General features: G+C 38.9%; 1 protein-coding gene across 2 annotated transcripts in view; it reads right to left on the minus strand.

Moving 5' to 3' along the window:
* LOC139453387 (protein mono-ADP-ribosyltransferase PARP14-like) overlaps positions 1-19849 on the minus strand; it is a 31459-nt gene extending 11610 nt beyond the window's left edge. Inside the window, exons 1-9 of one of the 2 annotated variants that reach the window (XM_071235069.1) lie at positions 19744-19849; positions 7586-10158; positions 7035-7193; positions 6361-6618; positions 4964-5212; positions 3819-4100; positions 3318-3554; positions 2206-2454; positions 282-2006 (exon numbers count right to left, since the gene is read on the minus strand). In XM_071235069.1, the coding sequence (XP_071091170.1) occupies positions 282-2006; positions 2206-2454; positions 3318-3554; positions 3819-4100; positions 4964-5212; positions 6361-6618; positions 7035-7193; positions 7586-10142 (5716 nt within the window). In that variant the 5' untranslated portion in view covers positions 10143-10158; positions 19744-19849. Of the gene's footprint in view, positions 1-281; positions 2007-2205; positions 2455-3317; positions 3555-3818; positions 4101-4963; positions 5213-6360; positions 6619-7025; positions 7194-7585; positions 10159-19743 lie in introns of both variants that reach the window. The other variant, XM_071235068.1, reaches the window with a different exon arrangement.
* Between the last annotated feature and the right edge of the window lie 328 nt (positions 19850-20177).

Genomic DNA, 20177 nt, shown 5'->3' on the forward strand with positions numbered 1-20177 from the left:
AGGCATTGACGAAGTGGGTTATGTTTTACGCCTCTTTTAAGAATATTTTAGCATAATTCACGGGTTTCACGCAATTTACTCATTCAGGGAATCGAGCCTTGGCCTTCGACGTGACAAACGAACGCTGTAACCACAAGGTTACCCCACCACCCCTAAAGGATCAAGTCACAACATTTGACATGAGAATATATGAACATCTTTAAGCTGCATTTCAAGGGGAGAGTTTGTTCAAATCTAAGTGTTGATTAGTATATATTCGATTGAGTATGTATTATGCTAACCTCTACTGATCACTTCACAGGCCTGCTCTGAGTCACTGTTTAGTCCAGGAGTGACCTCGACCACAACTACGTCCACGTCTGGGAGTATGGCCACTAAATCTCCCACGGCGATTTGCAGTTGACCTTCGTTCTTATGATAACAAACAAAGACAACATCGTATGTCATAGGTGTGTCATCTTCGCTCAAATCTTCAGCATTGTCATTGATGCTTTCCTTCAGTGAGATGACACATCTTGTATCGCGTTCAACCCTTTGCAAGTCAGAGGTGGCGCCTTCTAAGTAGGCTTTCAATCCAGGACGTGACATAACGTGTGTGTGTGTTATGATTCTCTTAGTGATGCAATCTATTAACTTCATGGCATGTAGCTGACCAGCCTTTGTGGATTTCAAAGTCAAAGCAAAATCAGGATCGTTGTTTCGTCTTTCAAAGTTGACACAAAACTGCTCTAGTTGATGCTCTATTTCGTCAAGTTCATCCTCGCAATGGAGTATCACAAATTTTAGTTGGAATGCATCACATTTATATGACAAAGTGTAAATACTGTTTCCCTGAATGAATTTTTGCAGAACAGACTCCACGGACTCACAATCTCTGCTGACTGCAGTTACAGTTATTTGTCGTTTCTTAGATTCTGGTGTGATGATGATCCTGTCCTCGTGTGCCTTTGTAAGTTCGGCCATAAATTCCTTAAACTTTTTTGATGGCAGTAGGAGCAGATTTTCGTCATCAAGTGGTAACGTGATTTCTTTTAGTGATGTGCTGATGTACCTCAAAACATCTCCAATCTTATCTTCCTCAGTATAGTACACTGTGACGCCTTCTTTAGCTGGTTCCCAAGACCCATTCAAAGGAGATGGCTGATCCTGCAGTTTCTTTACGAGAACCTCAGAAACAGTCCCATGATGTAATAGTTCGACTTGGTTTTGAGTAAGTGTACTGACAATTGTCTGCTGCTGTATTTTACTCAACTCCTCATAAACTTTCATCTTGCCAGATTGGACATCATCCTTTTGACCAGTGAAAACTAGCTCCCCTTTATCTACATCCACGTCCACACACAAATCTTCAGCATGTACACTTTCCAGTATTCCTTGTAAAAGTAAAAGCCTCAGCTTTGGTGGTTTTATGGGTATTTTGTCTACAATTTCATTCTTCTTCCTATCATACATTGTCTGCATGCCGTCGATGGTCTCTTGTATCTCACTAAAAATGTTGGGTAGCTTTTCCTCCGGACCTGTAATGACAACGACTCGTCCCTTGTCTGAAAACAGCTGTATCTCAAGTGGTAATTGTACTTCTTTCATTTTTGATTGGACTTCAGTCCATATATCACTACTGACAGAAACCGTCTGTACTTTGACTGAATCCAGTTCTGCTGTAAACGTAGCCTCTACTTGTTTTCTCCATGTTTTACAGATTGATCTTGCATCTGGTGTATTCAGTGAAAAAGTAGGCGTGAAGGTTGCATTCCTGTTCATTACGTTCATGTCAATATCTGTTTTGACGTTCGCCATAATCTCTTTAACAGAGACATTTGCAACATTGTTTTCCACAAGATGTCTGAATTTATATTCCTCCAAATCACAAACTGTGAAGGCGTCTGGCAATTTTGAACAGGGCGGTTCCAAGGTCCCTCCAGACTCCCCAAGACACTCAAAATTAAGACTAACTTCAACTGGGAGCTTTTGCAGCTTGTGTTTTCGTTTGTACACACTCTCGGCAACTGCAAGAAACATGGTATTTACATTGTTAGAGCAAACAAAAGGAATAGACAGAGGTCTACGATAGTACAGATATGTAATACACATATGGTCTTTTATCGTAATAACATGCCATAATTTGTATGCTGTTGGAGATTTATTCACCAGTAATTACAGGAAAGTGTTGTTCAATCATTACAGTTTCATTATTATAACAAAAACCTTTTGCATCCTGGAACTTGATGACTGCGTATCTCTCTTGGCTGTTACTGATGACATCTTCCACATCAGCTCCACCACTCCGCTTGGTGTTCTCGAAGTACAACCTGAGTTGATCCTCTGTTATCTCCTCCTTGATGTCCCATACTGTGATACTGCTTGTCTCAGGTACCTTGTCAATGTTGAAGGCAACTTCCTTTCCTCCTTGTTTAAAAGGTTTCTCCTTCATTCTTTCTTTCATCAACTCAAAATCTGAAACAGAAGTGTACTTACCTTATAACTGATACAAATTCTATTGACATTTATTTCGTTTGATAATAAATAATGATGATGTTTCAGTGTATTATGCATCCATAGCAGGGACAATCAAACATTTCTTCTTCTTTTTTTTCCACAAAACTACATATTACATATAATTCACCATGATAACAGATTATTGTCCGTACGTCCAGTATGTGAGCGAGTGATTAGGTTGGTTTAGTGGATCTTTCAACAGTATTCCAGTTATATCATGGCATGTCAGCTTAAGGTAGGAGATAACAACGAAGCGATGCAGGTCCTGGACGTTTACAACCCACGAGCACATGTATTGTGCTGACAAATCTAGAAACATAATCGGGGCGATCCGGGATTCGAACCCACAATCAGTGGTTTCTGGAGTGCCAAAGGGATGCAACTCTTCACAGCAAATTACAGCGCCTAGACGACTCGACCACCTTTGCCCCTCAAGTATATGAAGTGCTTCCTTCATACGTCCTGACATTCTGCATATTCATACACAAATAATGTCACAGCACTGACCAGAATATAAATCATGGTCAAAAACGTCTTGAATGTGGACTAAACATAGTTATTGCAAATGTACCCAAATACATGTGTTGTCAGTGTGCAAAAATGCAATGGTAACGTGTACTGTTTGTATAATATAGGGCACTATCAGGTAATGATCAAAATTCGAAAATGCTATCAGTTCCACTACATAGTACCAAAATAAACAATTTCATTTTCCTATATGCAACGAAGATTGAGATTGATGAAGTGGTAGAGATATTATTCATAGCAGAGTCCTATCATTAACAGGGTCCTATCAAACTTGTTATAAAAGTTTATCCTACCTTTGATATCTTCTGAGAATGTAACCAGTACGTCTCCATCTTCTTCCCCATACAGGAGCTGCTGCACCTCAAGCTCTGTCTTTGCCTCGAGGTAAAGGCTCAGTGTTTCATAACTCTCCATGGGTGGCACCCCTGTGAGTAGTACTTTGTCCTTGTACATAACTTGGGGTGTGGCCAGCTTTACTTGCAGCAGTCTGCCAGACTGTTTTTGTTCTTTGTTGACTACCCTCTCAGCAACTTGAAATAGTAAACATGAGTCATGTTATGTTTTTAAAGAAAATGTCGGTCTGCCTGTGAGTACAACACCCATTAAAGTTGAACAGTCAAAACCTTGGTTCAGAAGCTTCTCATCTATTTCTTTTGGATGAATGGGACAAACTCTTGAAGGTTTCAAATAAAGTCATTTTATCGAGAATATATACATGTGTGTTCACCATACTATTAAAGATACTATTAAAACAGTTTCTGGTATAACAGGGTATTTCAAATAATCTATATTACCTTCTTCAGTCTCAAACGTTATATAAATGACACCTTTCTTGTCATTTCGTTTCAGATCAATTGTAGGTCCTCCGCCTGATTTCCGCTTGTTCTCAAAGTACAATGAGATGGAGTCGTTAGAGGCTGCTTTGTCGTAGCCTCGTATCTCAATAGTGGTCGCGGGCTCCTCGTCGTTATTGTCTGCATCGCATTTGTCATCTAGTTCCTCCATCCCTGCCTTCACAACTGTCAATGTCACGCCTCCAACAGTATGTTCACGCTTTTCCAAAACTCGATCTGCCACTGAAACAATGCAATTATACAACGTTTCAGAACCGATTTCAAAGTATTGAGACCACTGCTTGCAAGGATCCATTGGTTTGAGGATTCGAACCCCAGACTGCCATGATTTTGTTCTTGGTTTAAGATGACCATACATGTGTATATTTTACTATAACTGAATAATGTTCAAAATGGCATTATGTCCACATGGGTATACATGGAATTATTATTCTTCAATTCTATTCTTTCTTAAATAACGTAAAAATGATTCCGTGATTACAAATACCACATCATTAACGGGCAATGGTATTTACCAAATAACACAGATGAATATGTGGTAGTAACGATTTGTATTCACGAGCTCAAGATACCGAATTATATTCAAGTGATGAGGTGAGGTGAAATGAGGTTTAACGTTATGTACTTAAAAAGTGACGTGTGTGCGTGCGTGCGTGCGTGCGTGCGTGCGTGCGTGCTTGTCGGAACTAATGTCAGTTTTATAGTACTAGCCCACTGAGATACCATGCCGCTGTTTAAATAAAATGTATACATGCTGCGACAGACATAACTGTGAGCAGATATGATATCTTATTGTAGCTGCTGTTAATTCAATATTCTATAATGTGATTAGGCTATGCATAAATTGGATGCTACCAATTTGACTTATCATCATTCAAAAAGTTTGAATCGACAGAATCGACACGTGCAGCAACTGTCAGCTTTAGAGTGCAGACATATATTTCCTAAAAATAAATGGCATGGAAACATGTTAGATTTGAGTCTGGGAGTATCTGTTCTGGCCCACATTTGCATTTACCTTCACGTGTCTTGATGTAAGAATATAGTTTTATAATCTTACTTTATATACCACTATAGGCACTTACCTGCTTCTTTTTCGAATGTAATGTATATGACTCCTTTTTCTCTCTGGTACTTTTCAAACTCTCCACCACCAGACTTTTTCTTGGATTCGAAGTACATCTGTAGCGTATCATCATCAGGTTTTGCTCCAAACCCTGTGACTGCAATAGCCTTCGGGGACGAGGTTTGTCCTGCCTTTGGCCGATGGAGTGTTACAGTCAGAGGGTGACCTTCGAACGTGTGGTCCGTCTTTGCAACAACATCCTTGGCAGCTAGTCGGCGAAAATTCCATGTATATTTATCAACATCATAGTGAAAGTCAAGTCATACATAGCTCTAAAGAGATTTTTGTTTGTTTGTTTGTTGTTTAACCCCGCACTCAGCAATATTCCAGCTATATGACGGCGGTCTGTAAAATAATCGAGTCTGGACCAGACAATCCAATGATTGACATCATGAGCCTCGATCCACGCAATTGGGATCGATGACATGTATCAACCAAGTCAGAGAGCCTGACCACCCGATCCCGTTAGTCGCCTTTTACGACAAGCATAGTCGCCTTTTACGGCAAGTATGGGTTGCTGAAGATCTATTCTACCCCGGAATCTTCACGTGTCGCTCTAAAGAGAAACGAATTCTGGTAAAATTTGGCATCAATAAAAAAAAGTTAATCAACAGACTTCAACGCGAGAAATCAAACTATTTCATGTGCAATAAGATTCGTGAAGGAATAACATTATATTCATTTTCGGCCAACGTATTTAGGAAGCTTCATAGTACTATGGGGAATTCTACAATCTAACACAAACAATTGACGGAAACCATGTGTGCAGCTTGGATGTAGCAACAGCATTGTTCTACAGTTTACAGTTTATCCCCTCCAGCTGTAGATACATCGTTATGGTGGTAGAATGCTTGTTTAGAGTCGTATTATAAAAAAACTAAGGTACTTCTGTGATGTGTCGGGAATGTGTGGATTCTAAAATACCAGCGACAAAAGCCTTTACATATTTGTGAGAAATCTCTGCTCAAAGCAAGTCGATTGTACGACTCCGACTGTATCGTGATCATGTGTTTATGAATCACTATCAAATAGTGATGATACTATGTGTTCGCGAAAATGTGAGCGTATTCTGCCCAACCGGTGGCTCCCATCTTAAACACATGCAAAAGTAAGTCAAAAGAAATCCTTGCTTCCCTGAACAAATCCCATTTCTAATAGGCTTCTTTGTGATGCCCAATGTCTTATTTAGGACTGTTTGTACACAACGTTCTCCTGCAGGAAAATTAGGAAATTGTTCACATCATACAAAGATTGATAGTTGTACATTGTATCATGAGTTGCTTGACTGCGTCCAAAATAAATAGGCCTGAATCCAAAACTGCAATATCAGACAGAAAATAAACACCTGAAACATACCTCCTTCCTTTTCAAACTTAATGTACAACACATCCTTCTTCTGTGAAAACGATGCTTCAAGGATATTCCCTCCACGCGAATGACGCTTGTTTTCAAAGTACATCTCCAGAGTGTCTAGAGTCATGGTTGACGGGAACCCTGTCACAGCGATTGTGTTGGTATCCAGCTCAGAAGGACTCTCGACAGGGTCGTACAGAGACACCTTCAAAACGTGGCAGCTGCATTTGTGTTCCTCCTTCTCGGCCACTCGCCTGGCAACTAAAACATTACTAAATTTGATATGTGTCCAAAATAGTTATCCAAAGGACAGAGAAACATTCAACTCTGGAATTCTTAAATGAAGTTGTCATTTTAATCGGAATTGGGAACATAAATTTAGGGAATTTAAATGATAATTATCCCAATAATTGGCTTCAGAGAATGTGATGTAAAATTACTTTGTTGATTTAAAATATAGGCCGTATGTATAAATTCTATAAAATATTAGGGGCGGTCGGGTAGCCTAGTGGATAAAGCGTTGGCTCGTCACGCCGAAGACCCGGGTTCGATTCCCGACATGGGTACAATGTGTGAAGCCCATTTCTGGTGTCCCCCGCCGTGATATTGCTGGAATATTGCTAAAAGCGGCGTAAAACCATACTCACTCACTCACTATAAAATATTACCTTCTTCACTCTCGTAAGTGATGTAAGCCGCTTTCTTCGCCTTGTCCATCTTCATCTTTCCCTGTATGTCACCTCCACCAGATCGCTTCTTATTTTCGAAGTACATCTCAAGGACATCTTCTGTCAGATCTGGGGTAATTCCTTCAACAAGGATGGTCTGGAGTGGCTCTGAAATAAGTGTCGATGAAGATAAAAGGTAATAAAACTGTTGTTCAGAAAATAGAACTTCTATTGTTTTACCTCACAAATGGGTTGCACACTTTGGCGTCTGTATGTTGGATATTGTTATTAGGTTTACATTTTGTTTTGATTTATTAGCTCAAACCCCTAACAATATGACGTTTTTTCCGGAAGTGAAGATGGGCGAAATTTAAGAATCAAAATATATGAACATTAAATGTCGATTAAATTAATATCATAGAAAGGTGTTGTACGAAAGCTGATACCTTTAAGATATTCTCCCTTTTGTTATTTTTTTCAGCATTCTTTGTAGAATTCATTTTTATTTTATAAGATAACATACATTTCGATTTATGCCATTACAAAGGAAGTGGTACTACCTTTCTCCCTCTTGTAATCTGTGTCTTGATTCATACAGTCCTCTTGTTCAGCAGCGGAACCAGGGGGCATGTGATGTTGTTGGGTACTAAAAGACTGGTGTTGGTGGTGCTGTTGTTGGAACTGTTGTTGTCTGTAATGTTGATGCTGTTGTTGTTGATCATATGGCTGCTGGGGAGGGGGAGGATGAGAAGGTGGTTGGCCATAGAACTGCTGTCCCCAATTAGCTTGACTAGAAGCCCGATATGGCGGGGGTGCATTTGTAGGATATCCTATATTTGGGTCTATAATCAAACTTGGTCTAGGATGTTGATGCCTTGTCTGGGGATCATACCCATGCGGTGGGTTTTGCATTTGAGGAAACCTTGGACCTGGATACTCCATGTGATGTGTTCCATGTGGTCCAGGAAACCCTTCTGTTCCATATCCAGCATGTGCTATGTTCTGAGGTCCCTGCAGGTGTGAATACACATCAGGATAGCTATAAATATTTCCTGCTGGCGGGAAACCGGACTGATGGTGAATATGTCCTTGGTAATACTGTGGAGGTCTGTTCCCATGGTGGAACTGCCCTTGTAGGTCAGAGGGTACTGCACCAGTATTGATTTGTTGATGAGGACTAGTCACAGGGGCATTCTGGAATCCATACCCTCGTTGCTGCTGTGAAATGGATTCAGGTTTTTGTGGAAATCCAAGTGGCACACCTCCAGGTCCATCATAGTGTAGATTTCCCTGTTCATGCTGAGTAACATCATGTGGCATTTGTTCGCCCTGTACCGTGGACATGTGTGCTAGTGTCTGTGATGCCTGTTCGGGTAATTCTTCTTGAGCCAAATGCCATTCTTCCTTTTCGTTTCCTTGGTTCCCATGAACACTCTGGGGTGGTGACTCAAGACCTACATTCTGCTGTTCATGCCCAGAACTTTCAGCATCAGTCTGGTCAGTAGGTCCTGTGGCGGACACCTGTGGAAGCCACTCAGGGTAGACAGTTCTTCCATGATATGCATTGTCATCAGAAGGTTCTGTTTCTCCAGGTTGATCAATTTCCTTCCGGTGCCGTGTGCCCTCATCAACAGTATACCCACCCTGAATGCCCATGGTCTGCCCATGATACACGTCTACGACTTCATCCCTAGCAGGTGCATCATTAGGAAGGATCTCGCTGTAGTCGCTTTGGTCCCCTACATGAGCAAAGCTTCTGTCTGTGTTTTCTCTACAAGTATTTTCATTGATTGTATTAACATTGATTTGACCAGTAGTTGTTTCAGAAGAGTAATGCTGCTGATCTGAGCCGTGCCTACAACTTCCCACAACTTCCAAGTTGTCACTTATACGATCACGGCCAGGATAGGTGTGTTCGACAGTTTGATTGGGTGGAGTTGTATCGTTTTCAGGTGTGGTGACAGCTCCGATGTTTTCACTTTCCACACTTTGAGTGTCACATTCGTTTTCATTACCTGGGAGATGCTGAAGTGGATTCGAAGGTCTATGCTGATCATCTTCATTGTTATCATGCTTGAGGGAAGTATTTGGGTCGTTTTCAAGGTCATCTGTGCCTGTCTCACTCTCAGGACTAGGGAGTGGACTTGCAGCCCCTTTCAAATCATCACCATTGTCATCATCCAGAGGTCCATACAGATCATCGTCTTTGTCATCATTCGGAGGTCCATACAGATCATCGTCTTTGTCATCATGCTTCAGGGACCCATCTGGTTGAATCGTATGGGAGTCTTTGTCCGTCTCTCCTTCAGGATTGGCCAGAGGATTCAAAGGTCCGTATAGATCATCGTCATTGTCATCATGCTTGTGGGAACTGTCTCGTTCATCTGTAGAGGCGTCTGTGTCCGTCTCTCTCTTAGAACTGACCATTGGATTCGAGGGTCCATGCTGATCATCATCATTGTCATTATGGTTAGGTGAACTATCTGGTCCGTCGTCACTATGGGCATCTGTGGCCCTCTGATGGCTTGGCACTTCTTTGTTGGCATTCATAGCTGGGGAAACATGTTCACTGCTGTTGTCAAAGGATGTAACTTCATTCCTATCCATATCTTGAAAAGCACCTTTATACATGCTGTCAGGTGACACAGAAGTACTGCTGATATTGACCCAACTGCGAAGGGAAGCATCTTCACTAATTGTATCCAACAGAGGAGATCCTTTCCCACTGTTACTATGGAACGATGCGGACTCACGTTCATGTTCTTCTTCAACCTCATGATTCTGTGAAACTAAATTCTTCTGTTTGCTATCAGCAAGAACACTGAGATTATCTTCATCCTGTTTGTCCCTGCTTGTCACATCAGAGCAAGACAGAGTGGTATTAATTTCTGATCCTACACTCTCTGTTCGGTCATCAGTTTGAACATCAGTTTGTGTATGAGGAGGCTGGCTATCATTTCGTTTGGCTGGATTGGGTTGCCTTTCGAGGCTACTCTGACAGTCCTGGTCTTTCGTATCTTGACTTGGCGTGTTTTGTTTCTTGTGAAGAACAGGAGAATTCTGTTCACTCGTGTCAGGGGATGATCTTGCGTCCACATATTCTTCAGAACCATCCATCTTCAACAACCCTGGGCTGTAATGAAATAATAGTTATCACAATCCCTGAAACTAAAGGTTCTGGCATGTTGTAACATTAGTTCAATCAGGTCATAACACCAAGGTTAACAGGGAAAAGGAAAGAGCAATGACAATAAAAACAGAACTCCTACCGGTATCAACACTGCTGTACACATTCAAGCTTACGGAAGAAAATTTGAGACTGCATGAGGGGAAATTGGAAAGAGTTCATATTGCGGTCATATTCAACAGTGCATGCAGAGAGCATGCCATCATTATTTTGACCCGATCCCAAATGCATCGCGTTGTGAGGTAAGGGAATAGTGGGAAATGGGCGAGCAAAAAGCATGAATAGTTCAGAAAACTATCTCCGATGGCAATGATCTCAGGATATCTACTATTGTCCAAATGCATCGTTTTCGTAGACCATAAGGAAAATATTCATATCAGTATCTAGAATAAACCTTTTGTTTATGGATATCATCTACAGACGATAAGTTGCAAACGTTTGAAAGCAGCAAGATTAAGACGGCTGTTTATCACATTCATAAGTCTGCGTCGTATCGTCAGGCAGTTTGTATGTCAATGGTGTCCAACATGTTCATTGCCTGACGTTTGGGGAAATGCTCATGAGCGCCACGACACACCATGACCAATATAGCAGTGATGTCGTGGCCTGTCATAAACTACAGCTTCACAGACCTCATCTGTCTTGATGGTCAACTCACAGGCTTAGTTGTGGTGAAGCTTTAAGGCCAGTCGTGGTACCCTATGGGCATATGATTGGTCGTCAGTTTTTACTCCAATTGGTCAGTGGTAACAACTGTTATCAACATTCACACCCCGTGCCACACCCTTTTTCGACTGTTTAACACAAATCATGACGTTGAGGTTTTCATTCAATTCATGCGGTCATTTAGTCTTTTTTCATTGATATACAATTGTAGAGTGACATACTTAATCTTTCATATTGCAGCGACAAAAGTATGTGAATATCATTAGTTAAAATTGTGCTAATTTACTCCATATTACATTTCACAAGGATATATGACGAAATGCTGAAACTTTGGGAAAAGTTATTTTAATAGGGCAACCACGGCGGCCAGAATGTGAATGACACCGTTGCCAGGACTTTCCATGAAAGTTTTCATCATCGAATACCTCTTGGCTTTCGATAGAAATTAACAAGACAGGTCAGTGGTATTAATTAGATTACACACATGTAAATTTTCTTCTAAAAATTAATCAGGGAGCAGAATTGTATGTCCCACTTGGCATAATTCCAGTCATATCATGACTTGGGACAAGACGTCAAGGTTTTCAGAAGTAAACATGGGACCCACATGGCATGCCCCAAGCTGTGATTTTTTATAGAAAAAGAGTCTTAACACAGTAGCCACAAAAAAAACACTTCCAAAATAAGGTTATTGTTTGTAAAAAATTAAACTATGTAGGTAATATTCCATATTTATATGAAATGTGATGATATTGATAGTTTCTGCGGAGAACTGGAACAAGTGAGTGAGTTGGGTTTAACGCCGCTTTTAACATTATTCCGGGTTATAACAAGTTATATCAGCTTAATGTCGGAGGAAAGCCCGAAGTGATGCAGGTCTAAGACGTTTACCACTTTGGTGAAACCCCCGAGCACGGGTATGGTGCTGACAAACCTAGAAACATTATTGGGGCGAACCGGGATTCGAACCCACAATCATAGGTTTCTGGCGTGCCCAAGGGACGCAACTCTGCACAGCGAATCGCGGCGCCTTAGACGACGCGGCTACCCGTGCCACCAGAACTGGAACAACAACTGAACCAGTACCTTCAAGATTTGTTTCATGTTACTGCATTTTCCATTCTGTTTGGCTTTCAAAAATATGTGCAATTACAAAAGCACATGTAACAAAGAAATCATTCATGGATCAAGTATTAAAAGCGTAAATCCATCTGTTGAACGTTCCATGGGGTATCTGTCATTTGTATGCAAAGTCGAAAAATCTATTGCAACAATAAGAAACAGATAGCAATACAGAAATGGAAACCACTGGCAGGAGACATTTCATAATATACCAGCAGTATTATAATACCAGTCTATTGCCATATAGCCTAATCTAATGTCCATTGTTCGTGCTGTTTTATTTGTCATTAAAGTACATGAATCATCCACTGTATATTAAGTGAAACAGATCAGTCATGGAAAATAAAGCAAGAGTCACTTCTAAAATGGAGTTTGGTTACTTATATCCAAATTTTGTTTAATGAAGGTAATAAGCAGTACATAAAATAAGAAATGCAAGATCTCTGGAATATAAATTCTACGTCGTATACAAAAGATATTGTCTAAATTTGTGAAAAGGTGAAGTGAAACTGAGATAAACGTTCCGTTCGATAGTGTGTGTGTGTGTGTGTGTGTGCGTGCGTGCGTGTGTGCGTGCGTGCGTTCGAGTGTAATAACGCTAGCCCACAGAGATACCATGCCGCAGTCTTAATATGAATACTCCACTCAGACACAGTGTACCGACTCCGAGCTGACTAGTTCTTGTTTCAGCCCCTTAAAGCCGAGTGCCATTCAGGGTAACAAAAAGTACCATCTTTTAACATATTTTGGTATGACGCACAATTCATGTTAGGCAGTAGTATTTAGGGAACAGGTGTGTTTTCAATCCACTCTTGAAACATGGAAGGATGGGTGACAAGTATGAGTAGAACATAAAGACTGAACATATGAAAGGTCTAGAAAATCACTTCATGATCCTTGGAGTATAAATAGAGGATATGTAGTGTTTGTAGACAAATTATTAATATGCTGTTAAGAAATTATATTTACACGAGTGTCCACGAGCAACTATTTCAGTTCTTTTTAAGTCAAGAGATGACATAAACAGCGAATTGAAAACCATCGATAAATATGTTATTTATTACATAAAAAAAGCCAACTTTCTGTGCCGTGACATGAACCGAACACACAGTTGTAATACGCTGTGGTGATAATAGCCATAAAACGGAGTATGGCGATATAAAACATGGTTTAAATTACATTATTATACGTCACTTGCATATATTATAGACACCGAAAGCATATAGAATAGCTAATTCACAGTCCAACTTGAAGAACTACAGCAAGTCTTGTATTGTTTAGTGCAGTTTACTGCTACACAACGTCAAATTTACTGTTCTCAGTTATTCCTATAATATCGTATTTTCTGCCAAATTTATATTGCCAGACATACTATGATTATTTTAGTAATAATATTTTGTAACCTATAATTGTACATCTCATTATTTCAAAATACCCATCGACAACACTTAAGAAAGAAATAATTTGCTATAAATATTAACTTCAGCGGTGCGGCAACCGTCAAGTCAGTTGTTTTAATTAAATCGAATATTTTCGAAAAACAAGTTAGAATTATATATGCCATATGATTATGTTTAAATTTCTGAACTTGTACATGTAATCAATTCATGGTCCCTGCTATATTAGGGTCATAATTTATGCAGAGCATCTATTTGTAGATGGATATGTTAAAATGTACCCGTAACAACTGGAAGGACCCTGGTCTAAACAGGTTGTATGAAAAACATAGTGACCAGGAGGACCCTGGTTGTAAAAAGGTTATAATATATTCTGGGGATAAAGAGTGTGTAAATGTACACACAGTGACCAGGAGGACCCTACTTGTAAAATGGTTATAATATATTCTAGGGATAAAGTGTGTGTAAATGTACACACAGTCACCAGGAGGACCCTGGTTGTAAAATGGTTATAATATATTCCGGGGATAAAGAGTGTGTAAATGTACACACAGTCACCAGGAGGACCCTGGTTGTAAAATGGTTATGATATATTCTAGGGATAAAGTGTGTGTAAATGTACACACAGTCACCAGGAGGACCCTGGTTGTAAAATGGTTATAATATATTCTAGGGATAAAGTGTGTGTAAATGTACACACAGTCACCAGGAGGACCCTACTTGTAAAATGGTTATAATATATTCTAGGGATAAAGTGTGTGTAAATGTACACACAGTGACCAGGAGGACCCTGGTTGTAAAGTGGTTATAATATATTCTGGGGATAAAGTGTGTGTAAATGTACACACAGTGACCAGGAGGACCCTACTTGTAAAATGGTTATAATATATTCTAGGGATAAAGTGTGTGTAAATGTACACACAGTGACCAGGAGGACCCTGGTTGTAAAGTGGTTATAATATATTCTGGGGATAAAGTGTGTGTAAATGTACACACAGTGACCAGGAGGACCCTGGTTGTAAAGTGGTTATAATATATTCTGGGGATAAAGTGTGTGTAAATGTACACACAGTGACCAGGAGGACCCTGGTTGTAAAATGGTTATAATATATTCTGGGGATAAAGTGTGTGTAAATGTACACACAGTCACCAGGAGGACCCTGCTTGTAAAATGGTTATAATATATTCTGGGGATAAAGTGTGTGTAAATATACACACAGTGACCAGGAGAACCCTCCTTGTAAAATGGTTATAATATATTCTGGGGATAAAGTGTGTGTAAATGTACACACAGTGACCAGGAGGACCCTGCTTGTAAAATGGTTATAATATATTCTGGGGATAAAGTGTGTGTAAATGGACACACAGTGACCAGGAGGAACCTGGTTGTAAAATGGTTTTAATATATTCTAAGGGTAAAGAGTGGGTAAATGTACACACAGTGACCAGGATGACCCTACTTGTAAAATGGTTATAATATATTCTGGGGATAAAGAGTGTGTAAATGTACACACAGTGACCAGGAGGACCCTGCTTGTAATATGGTTATAATATATTCTAGGGATAAAGTGTGTGTAAATGTACACACAGTCACCAGGAGGACCCTGCTTGTAAAAAGGTTATAATATATTCTAGGGATAAAGTGTGTAAAAATGTACATATAATGACCAGAAAGGACCCTTGTTTATAAAGTTTATGACATATAAAAGGGATAAAGTGTATGAAAAACATAATGACCAGAAGGACCCTGATTTTAAATGTAAAAAGGTTATAATGTATACAAGGCATAACGTGAATGAAAATGTATACATAAATGACCACAAGGACCCTGGTTATAAAAGGTTATAATATATACAAGGGATAAAGTGTGTGAAAAACATAATGACCAGAAGGACCCTGATTTTAAATGTAAAAAGGTTATAATGTATACAAGGCATAACGTGAATGAAAATGTATACATAAATGACCAGAAGGACCCTGGTTATAAAAGGTTATAATATATACAAGGGATAAAGTGTGTGAAAATGGTTATAATATATACAAGTGTGGGGGAATGTACACATAGTGACCAGAATGACCCTGGTTGTAAAATGGTTATAATATATAGCAGGCATAAAGTGTGTAAAAATGTACACCCCAGGAGGACCCTGCTTGTAAAATGGTTATAATATATTCTAACGTGAATAAAAATGTAAAGCCTAAATGACCAGAAGGACCCTAGTTGTAAAAAGGTAATAATATATACCAGGGATAAAGTGTGTGAAAATATACACTTATTGACCAGAAGGACCCTGGTTTTAAAATGGTTATGATATATACCAGGGATAAAGTGTGTGAAAATGTACACACAATGACAAGAAGGACCCTGGTTGTAAAATCGTTATAGTATACTTGGACCCCGTGGTACCGCGGCATTCATCGTATCGCGGCATTTGTGATTTCCGGTAGTTCACGCGGGACACGCCTCTTAGCGGCTGTCTATTAATGCAAATCAATAACCAGGAAGTGCTCACTTCGTAAACAATTTTAATTTCCTCTGAATGTTCCGTCTGCTGTAAGTAAGGAGTTATCAATGAGATGATACTTACTTCTGGCATTTTTTTAAATATTGCCTTACCCCCACTTATCAATGGCCAACGATGTAACCCGCAGTTGCCCAAGTAAACTTTCTCTATGGACCTGAACTAGATCATCTGCATATTCATGGCGAGTAATAAGGTAACGGAAATTACGTAGTCCGCACATTTAATCCCACTCTGTGCCCAGATTCTATTGGGAGATCATAAGGACCATGATGCCAAACTTAGAAATACGTTCTTCACTTGTAACCATAAGATAAATGCATACTTTGCTTTTTATATATTTATTGTTGACTTTTAACATTTTTCCATTTTGTGACAAATAATGGTCATCCAATTATTTTTTTGAAAACAGTCTTAGAATATCATTTCTGTTTTTTTATTGTTGATTTTTAAAAATATTTTTCTCTTACTTTTCGCTAAATATGCATTGAATACATATTACTGATAACACATTTAGAATTTTACTTGTGCTGTCTTTGCACTTGTCTGGACAAATCACTGATGTCTGGCATGATCATACTAAGTGGTTGGCAGAATTATGTCCACTTTTTGTCCAATTCCGACCTCCATACACAACTTTTCTTTGTACCGCGATACTATGGAGTTCTCTCCCTTGTCGAATTGAGCGCGAGGCCCGGCTTTTACTCGGAGCTATTAATGTAAATAATGAACTTTTATCAGTAAAATATGCATTGTTAGACAAAATAAATGACATCTGATAAAGAGAACACGAATAATCACAAAGGTTAGTGAGCGCATAGTGAGGGATAAAGTGTGTGATGAGTAGAAGGACCCTAGTTGTAAAAAAGTTATAATATATTCTAGGGATAAAGTGTGTGAAAATATATACATAATGACCAGAAGGACCCTGGTTGTAAAATCGGTATAGTACATACCAGGGATAAAGTGTGTGAAAATGTACACATGACGAGTAGAAGGACCCTAGTTGTAAAAAGTTATAATATATTCTAGGGATAAAGTGTGTGAAAATATACACATAATGACCAGGACCCTGGTTGTAAAATCGGTATAGTATATACCAGGGATAAAGTGTGTGAAAATATACACATAATGACCAGAAGGACCCTGGTTGTAAAATGTTTATAATATATACCAAGGATGTGAAAATGTACACATGATGAGTAGAAGAACCCTGGAGTGTGAAGAACATACAGATCTAATAGATGCAGGGGGTAAAGATAGATTTGTGAAAATGTACACAAACTGACCAGAAGGTCCTTGGTGTAAACAGGATTTACAGGGAATAAAGATAAGCATGGATACCTAATGACCAGTATTGGTAAAATGTACACATAAACACATCAAGGTCCCTAGTTTATATAGCTTATATATATCAAGACAAATTTACACTGTTTGAACACCGAATCACTATTAGATCGTTGTGTATAAAGACAATTATGCATAAAATAATAGAAGTTGAGCTTGTGCCTATGTCTACAAAATCAAGCTCTTACAAGTTTTACTTCACAAAAGATACACATATGCTTGATGATACAATGACAAATAATACAAGATCCCTGGCGCCTTCTATTAACTGTTATTGAATGACATATTAAGTGTATAGTTTAATTTGTGAAAATGTCTTCGCTTTTTATATCCTCTACTTGGTTTAAACAACAACGCGCATAACACTGAAATCATAACTTATCAATAAATCAGTTAATAAGATATGAATGTGAATAATTAGTGTCGATTATGTGCCATGGTATGTAGTCTATGTTCTGTATATGTGAACGTTATCCATGCAACCATGTATTTTCTTATCATAATCAAACCACTGACAGTTGGCCCAGAGATAACCTCGAGACTAGACAGCTACAAAGCCAGATAAAACTATGAGCCTGAATATGTGTTTTAGTATGTTTTCTGGCAGGCAATTTCTTTCTTTTTTTCAACCGTCTCAAGCATAATTATTTTTTTCAAGAATATTTGGGGACAATTTCTTTCTTTGTTAAATTCCTAGCCCCCTCCAGAATATCAAATCAAATTCGGAAATAATCTATAGCTTAAAGCATACTATTGTCTATTAGTACTATATTGACAATCTATTTTAAGAATAAAATCTGTGAACCGAGAGTTGAGTTTCCGGGAATGTTCATGGTGGTCTGGGAACGACGTTATGTCAATATTTCATGACACATTGTCGGACACATAGGTCTGATATCGATGAAAAGTAAAAAGCGAATATTCTCAAAGACATGTCATTATTGAAATTTAACCAACTATGTTTGAAAAGCATTTGAGCTTATGTTACCTTGTCAGTAAATGAACATAAACAATATTCTTGATAGCATTATGTTTTGGTCAATGCTCAAAATCAGTATGTAACACAGATTTGTTCTTGTAATTTCTTTTATCAACAAAGGGGTAGAACAAAATGTATTCCCTTGATTTTCATTTTCCCATTTGATGAAAATGAAAGTTACCCGAAATGTCCTTTCAGGTAGAAATCTCTCAAGGCGTATAAATAATATTTTGTTATAAATTGTAGCATTTAGTATCAATGAAGACAGAGTTAATTCGTAAATTGCAACTTCTGCTGTCTTTCAGTTCTACGTTTCGATACAAGTGAGTTCAGTCCACGAAAGGATAAAAATGTAAAAGACCGACCCCTTCTAAAATTTCACAATGTGATAAATAAACACAAGTGTACATGTATGAAAAACAGTTTGGTGATGACGATCGTTTAGGTGTTAAGGCATGTCATAACTTTTCATTTACAGCTATCATTAAGCTGCATGTAGATACATCTGCCCCACTGGCCTTATATAAGGTATGAAGGTGGTAAACGTCTGAGACCTGCACCACAACGGACTTCCCTCCCACATTAGGCTGACACGCTGTGATATAACTGGAATACAGTTCAAATCAGTCCGTCACTTTAATGTAAGTAAGGTACAGCATCGTGAGCCAGCGGGACACATAAAATATCTGCATATCACATGCGTGTGTTACTTCCCTTGAATGACGCTTGACCTCGCACAAAGATTATACCATCGTGCTACTCGATTTGTTCCTTGTTTGGGAGGTAGACAACTCATTGCCGAATTGAAGCAGCATTATTGTATTTGTACATATAGCCTATAAATCATTCGTGATAAAAATGCAAAATGGCACGGTTTATGTTGTATAAGAATAAGAATAACAAACATAAACACTGCCTTAAATTACCAGGTTTTGCAATTGCCACATCGTTACCTCACACCAGATGCATTTTCTCATCTCTAGACAAGTAACAAACATAAATGGAATATCACATAAATGTAATTACGCAGGTAGGCAAATATATGCATTCACTTTGCCGTCTAGTAGCATTATCATTAAAGCGAAAGTAGGAAGCATCGATCGCCATTTGCAAATGTTCCACTTCAAACAGAGAAAGTATTCCGATATGTATAGCTGTCTCCAGTATGCTGGAGTATGGTATCCATAGTAAACATTCATCAGGGAAGGTTTGAACGCTTTCTTTTGATAAATTTATGTCTTTACTTAGCTGTAATACTTTCCTGATTTAACAAAGAAGGCAATCAATATAACTCTTACACCTCTATATGCGCTGTAATACAGATGTCGACAGGTTAATTGTTTACTGTTAACATATCGAACAACCGTTTTACCTTCAACCAAATAGTTATGTTATATTTGGCTATTCCCGCGCAGTTGGAATGTAACATGTTGGACATTGACTTGTTCATTGTGTAAACTATCACACTTCTTTGCCACGACGATCTGTGATACCTTACCTCCTCTGGAGAATCCTGGATGTAGAAATACATGGGAATTGACACAAGAAATAGTAAAACAGTGCGCTAACGCCCCACCAACGTCTGTGAATATGATAACATATCGTTCAGCTCCTTGAATCGAAAGTGACAGTAGATATGACTAACCAATCCGATGGGTGAGTATTTTTAGCAAGGGAAAACCCCAGCGACAGGGTTCATAATAGCACATGCTACGCAGTTACGGTAGCCATGTTTATTGCGATTTAAATAAAACCCTTAACAAAAAACCTGCACATACCAGAGTCAAGTCATATTTGGTAACTACTTGATAATCTGTCTATTGGAATATATCCCGGTCCCGTTGAGATGTTCCTCGAGAATTGTGTTCTTTTGCAAGGAGACCAGCTTGTAGTCAAGGACTCTTTCAATAATCTCCCTGATATGTTTACACA

The sequence above is a fragment of the Haliotis cracherodii genome, unplaced genomic scaffold (assembly GCF_022045235.1).
Source record: "Haliotis cracherodii isolate W230 unplaced genomic scaffold, xgHalCrac1.p SCAF_9, whole genome shotgun sequence".
Taxonomy (NCBI): Eukaryota; Metazoa; Mollusca; class Gastropoda; order Lepetellida; family Haliotidae; genus Haliotis; species Haliotis cracherodii.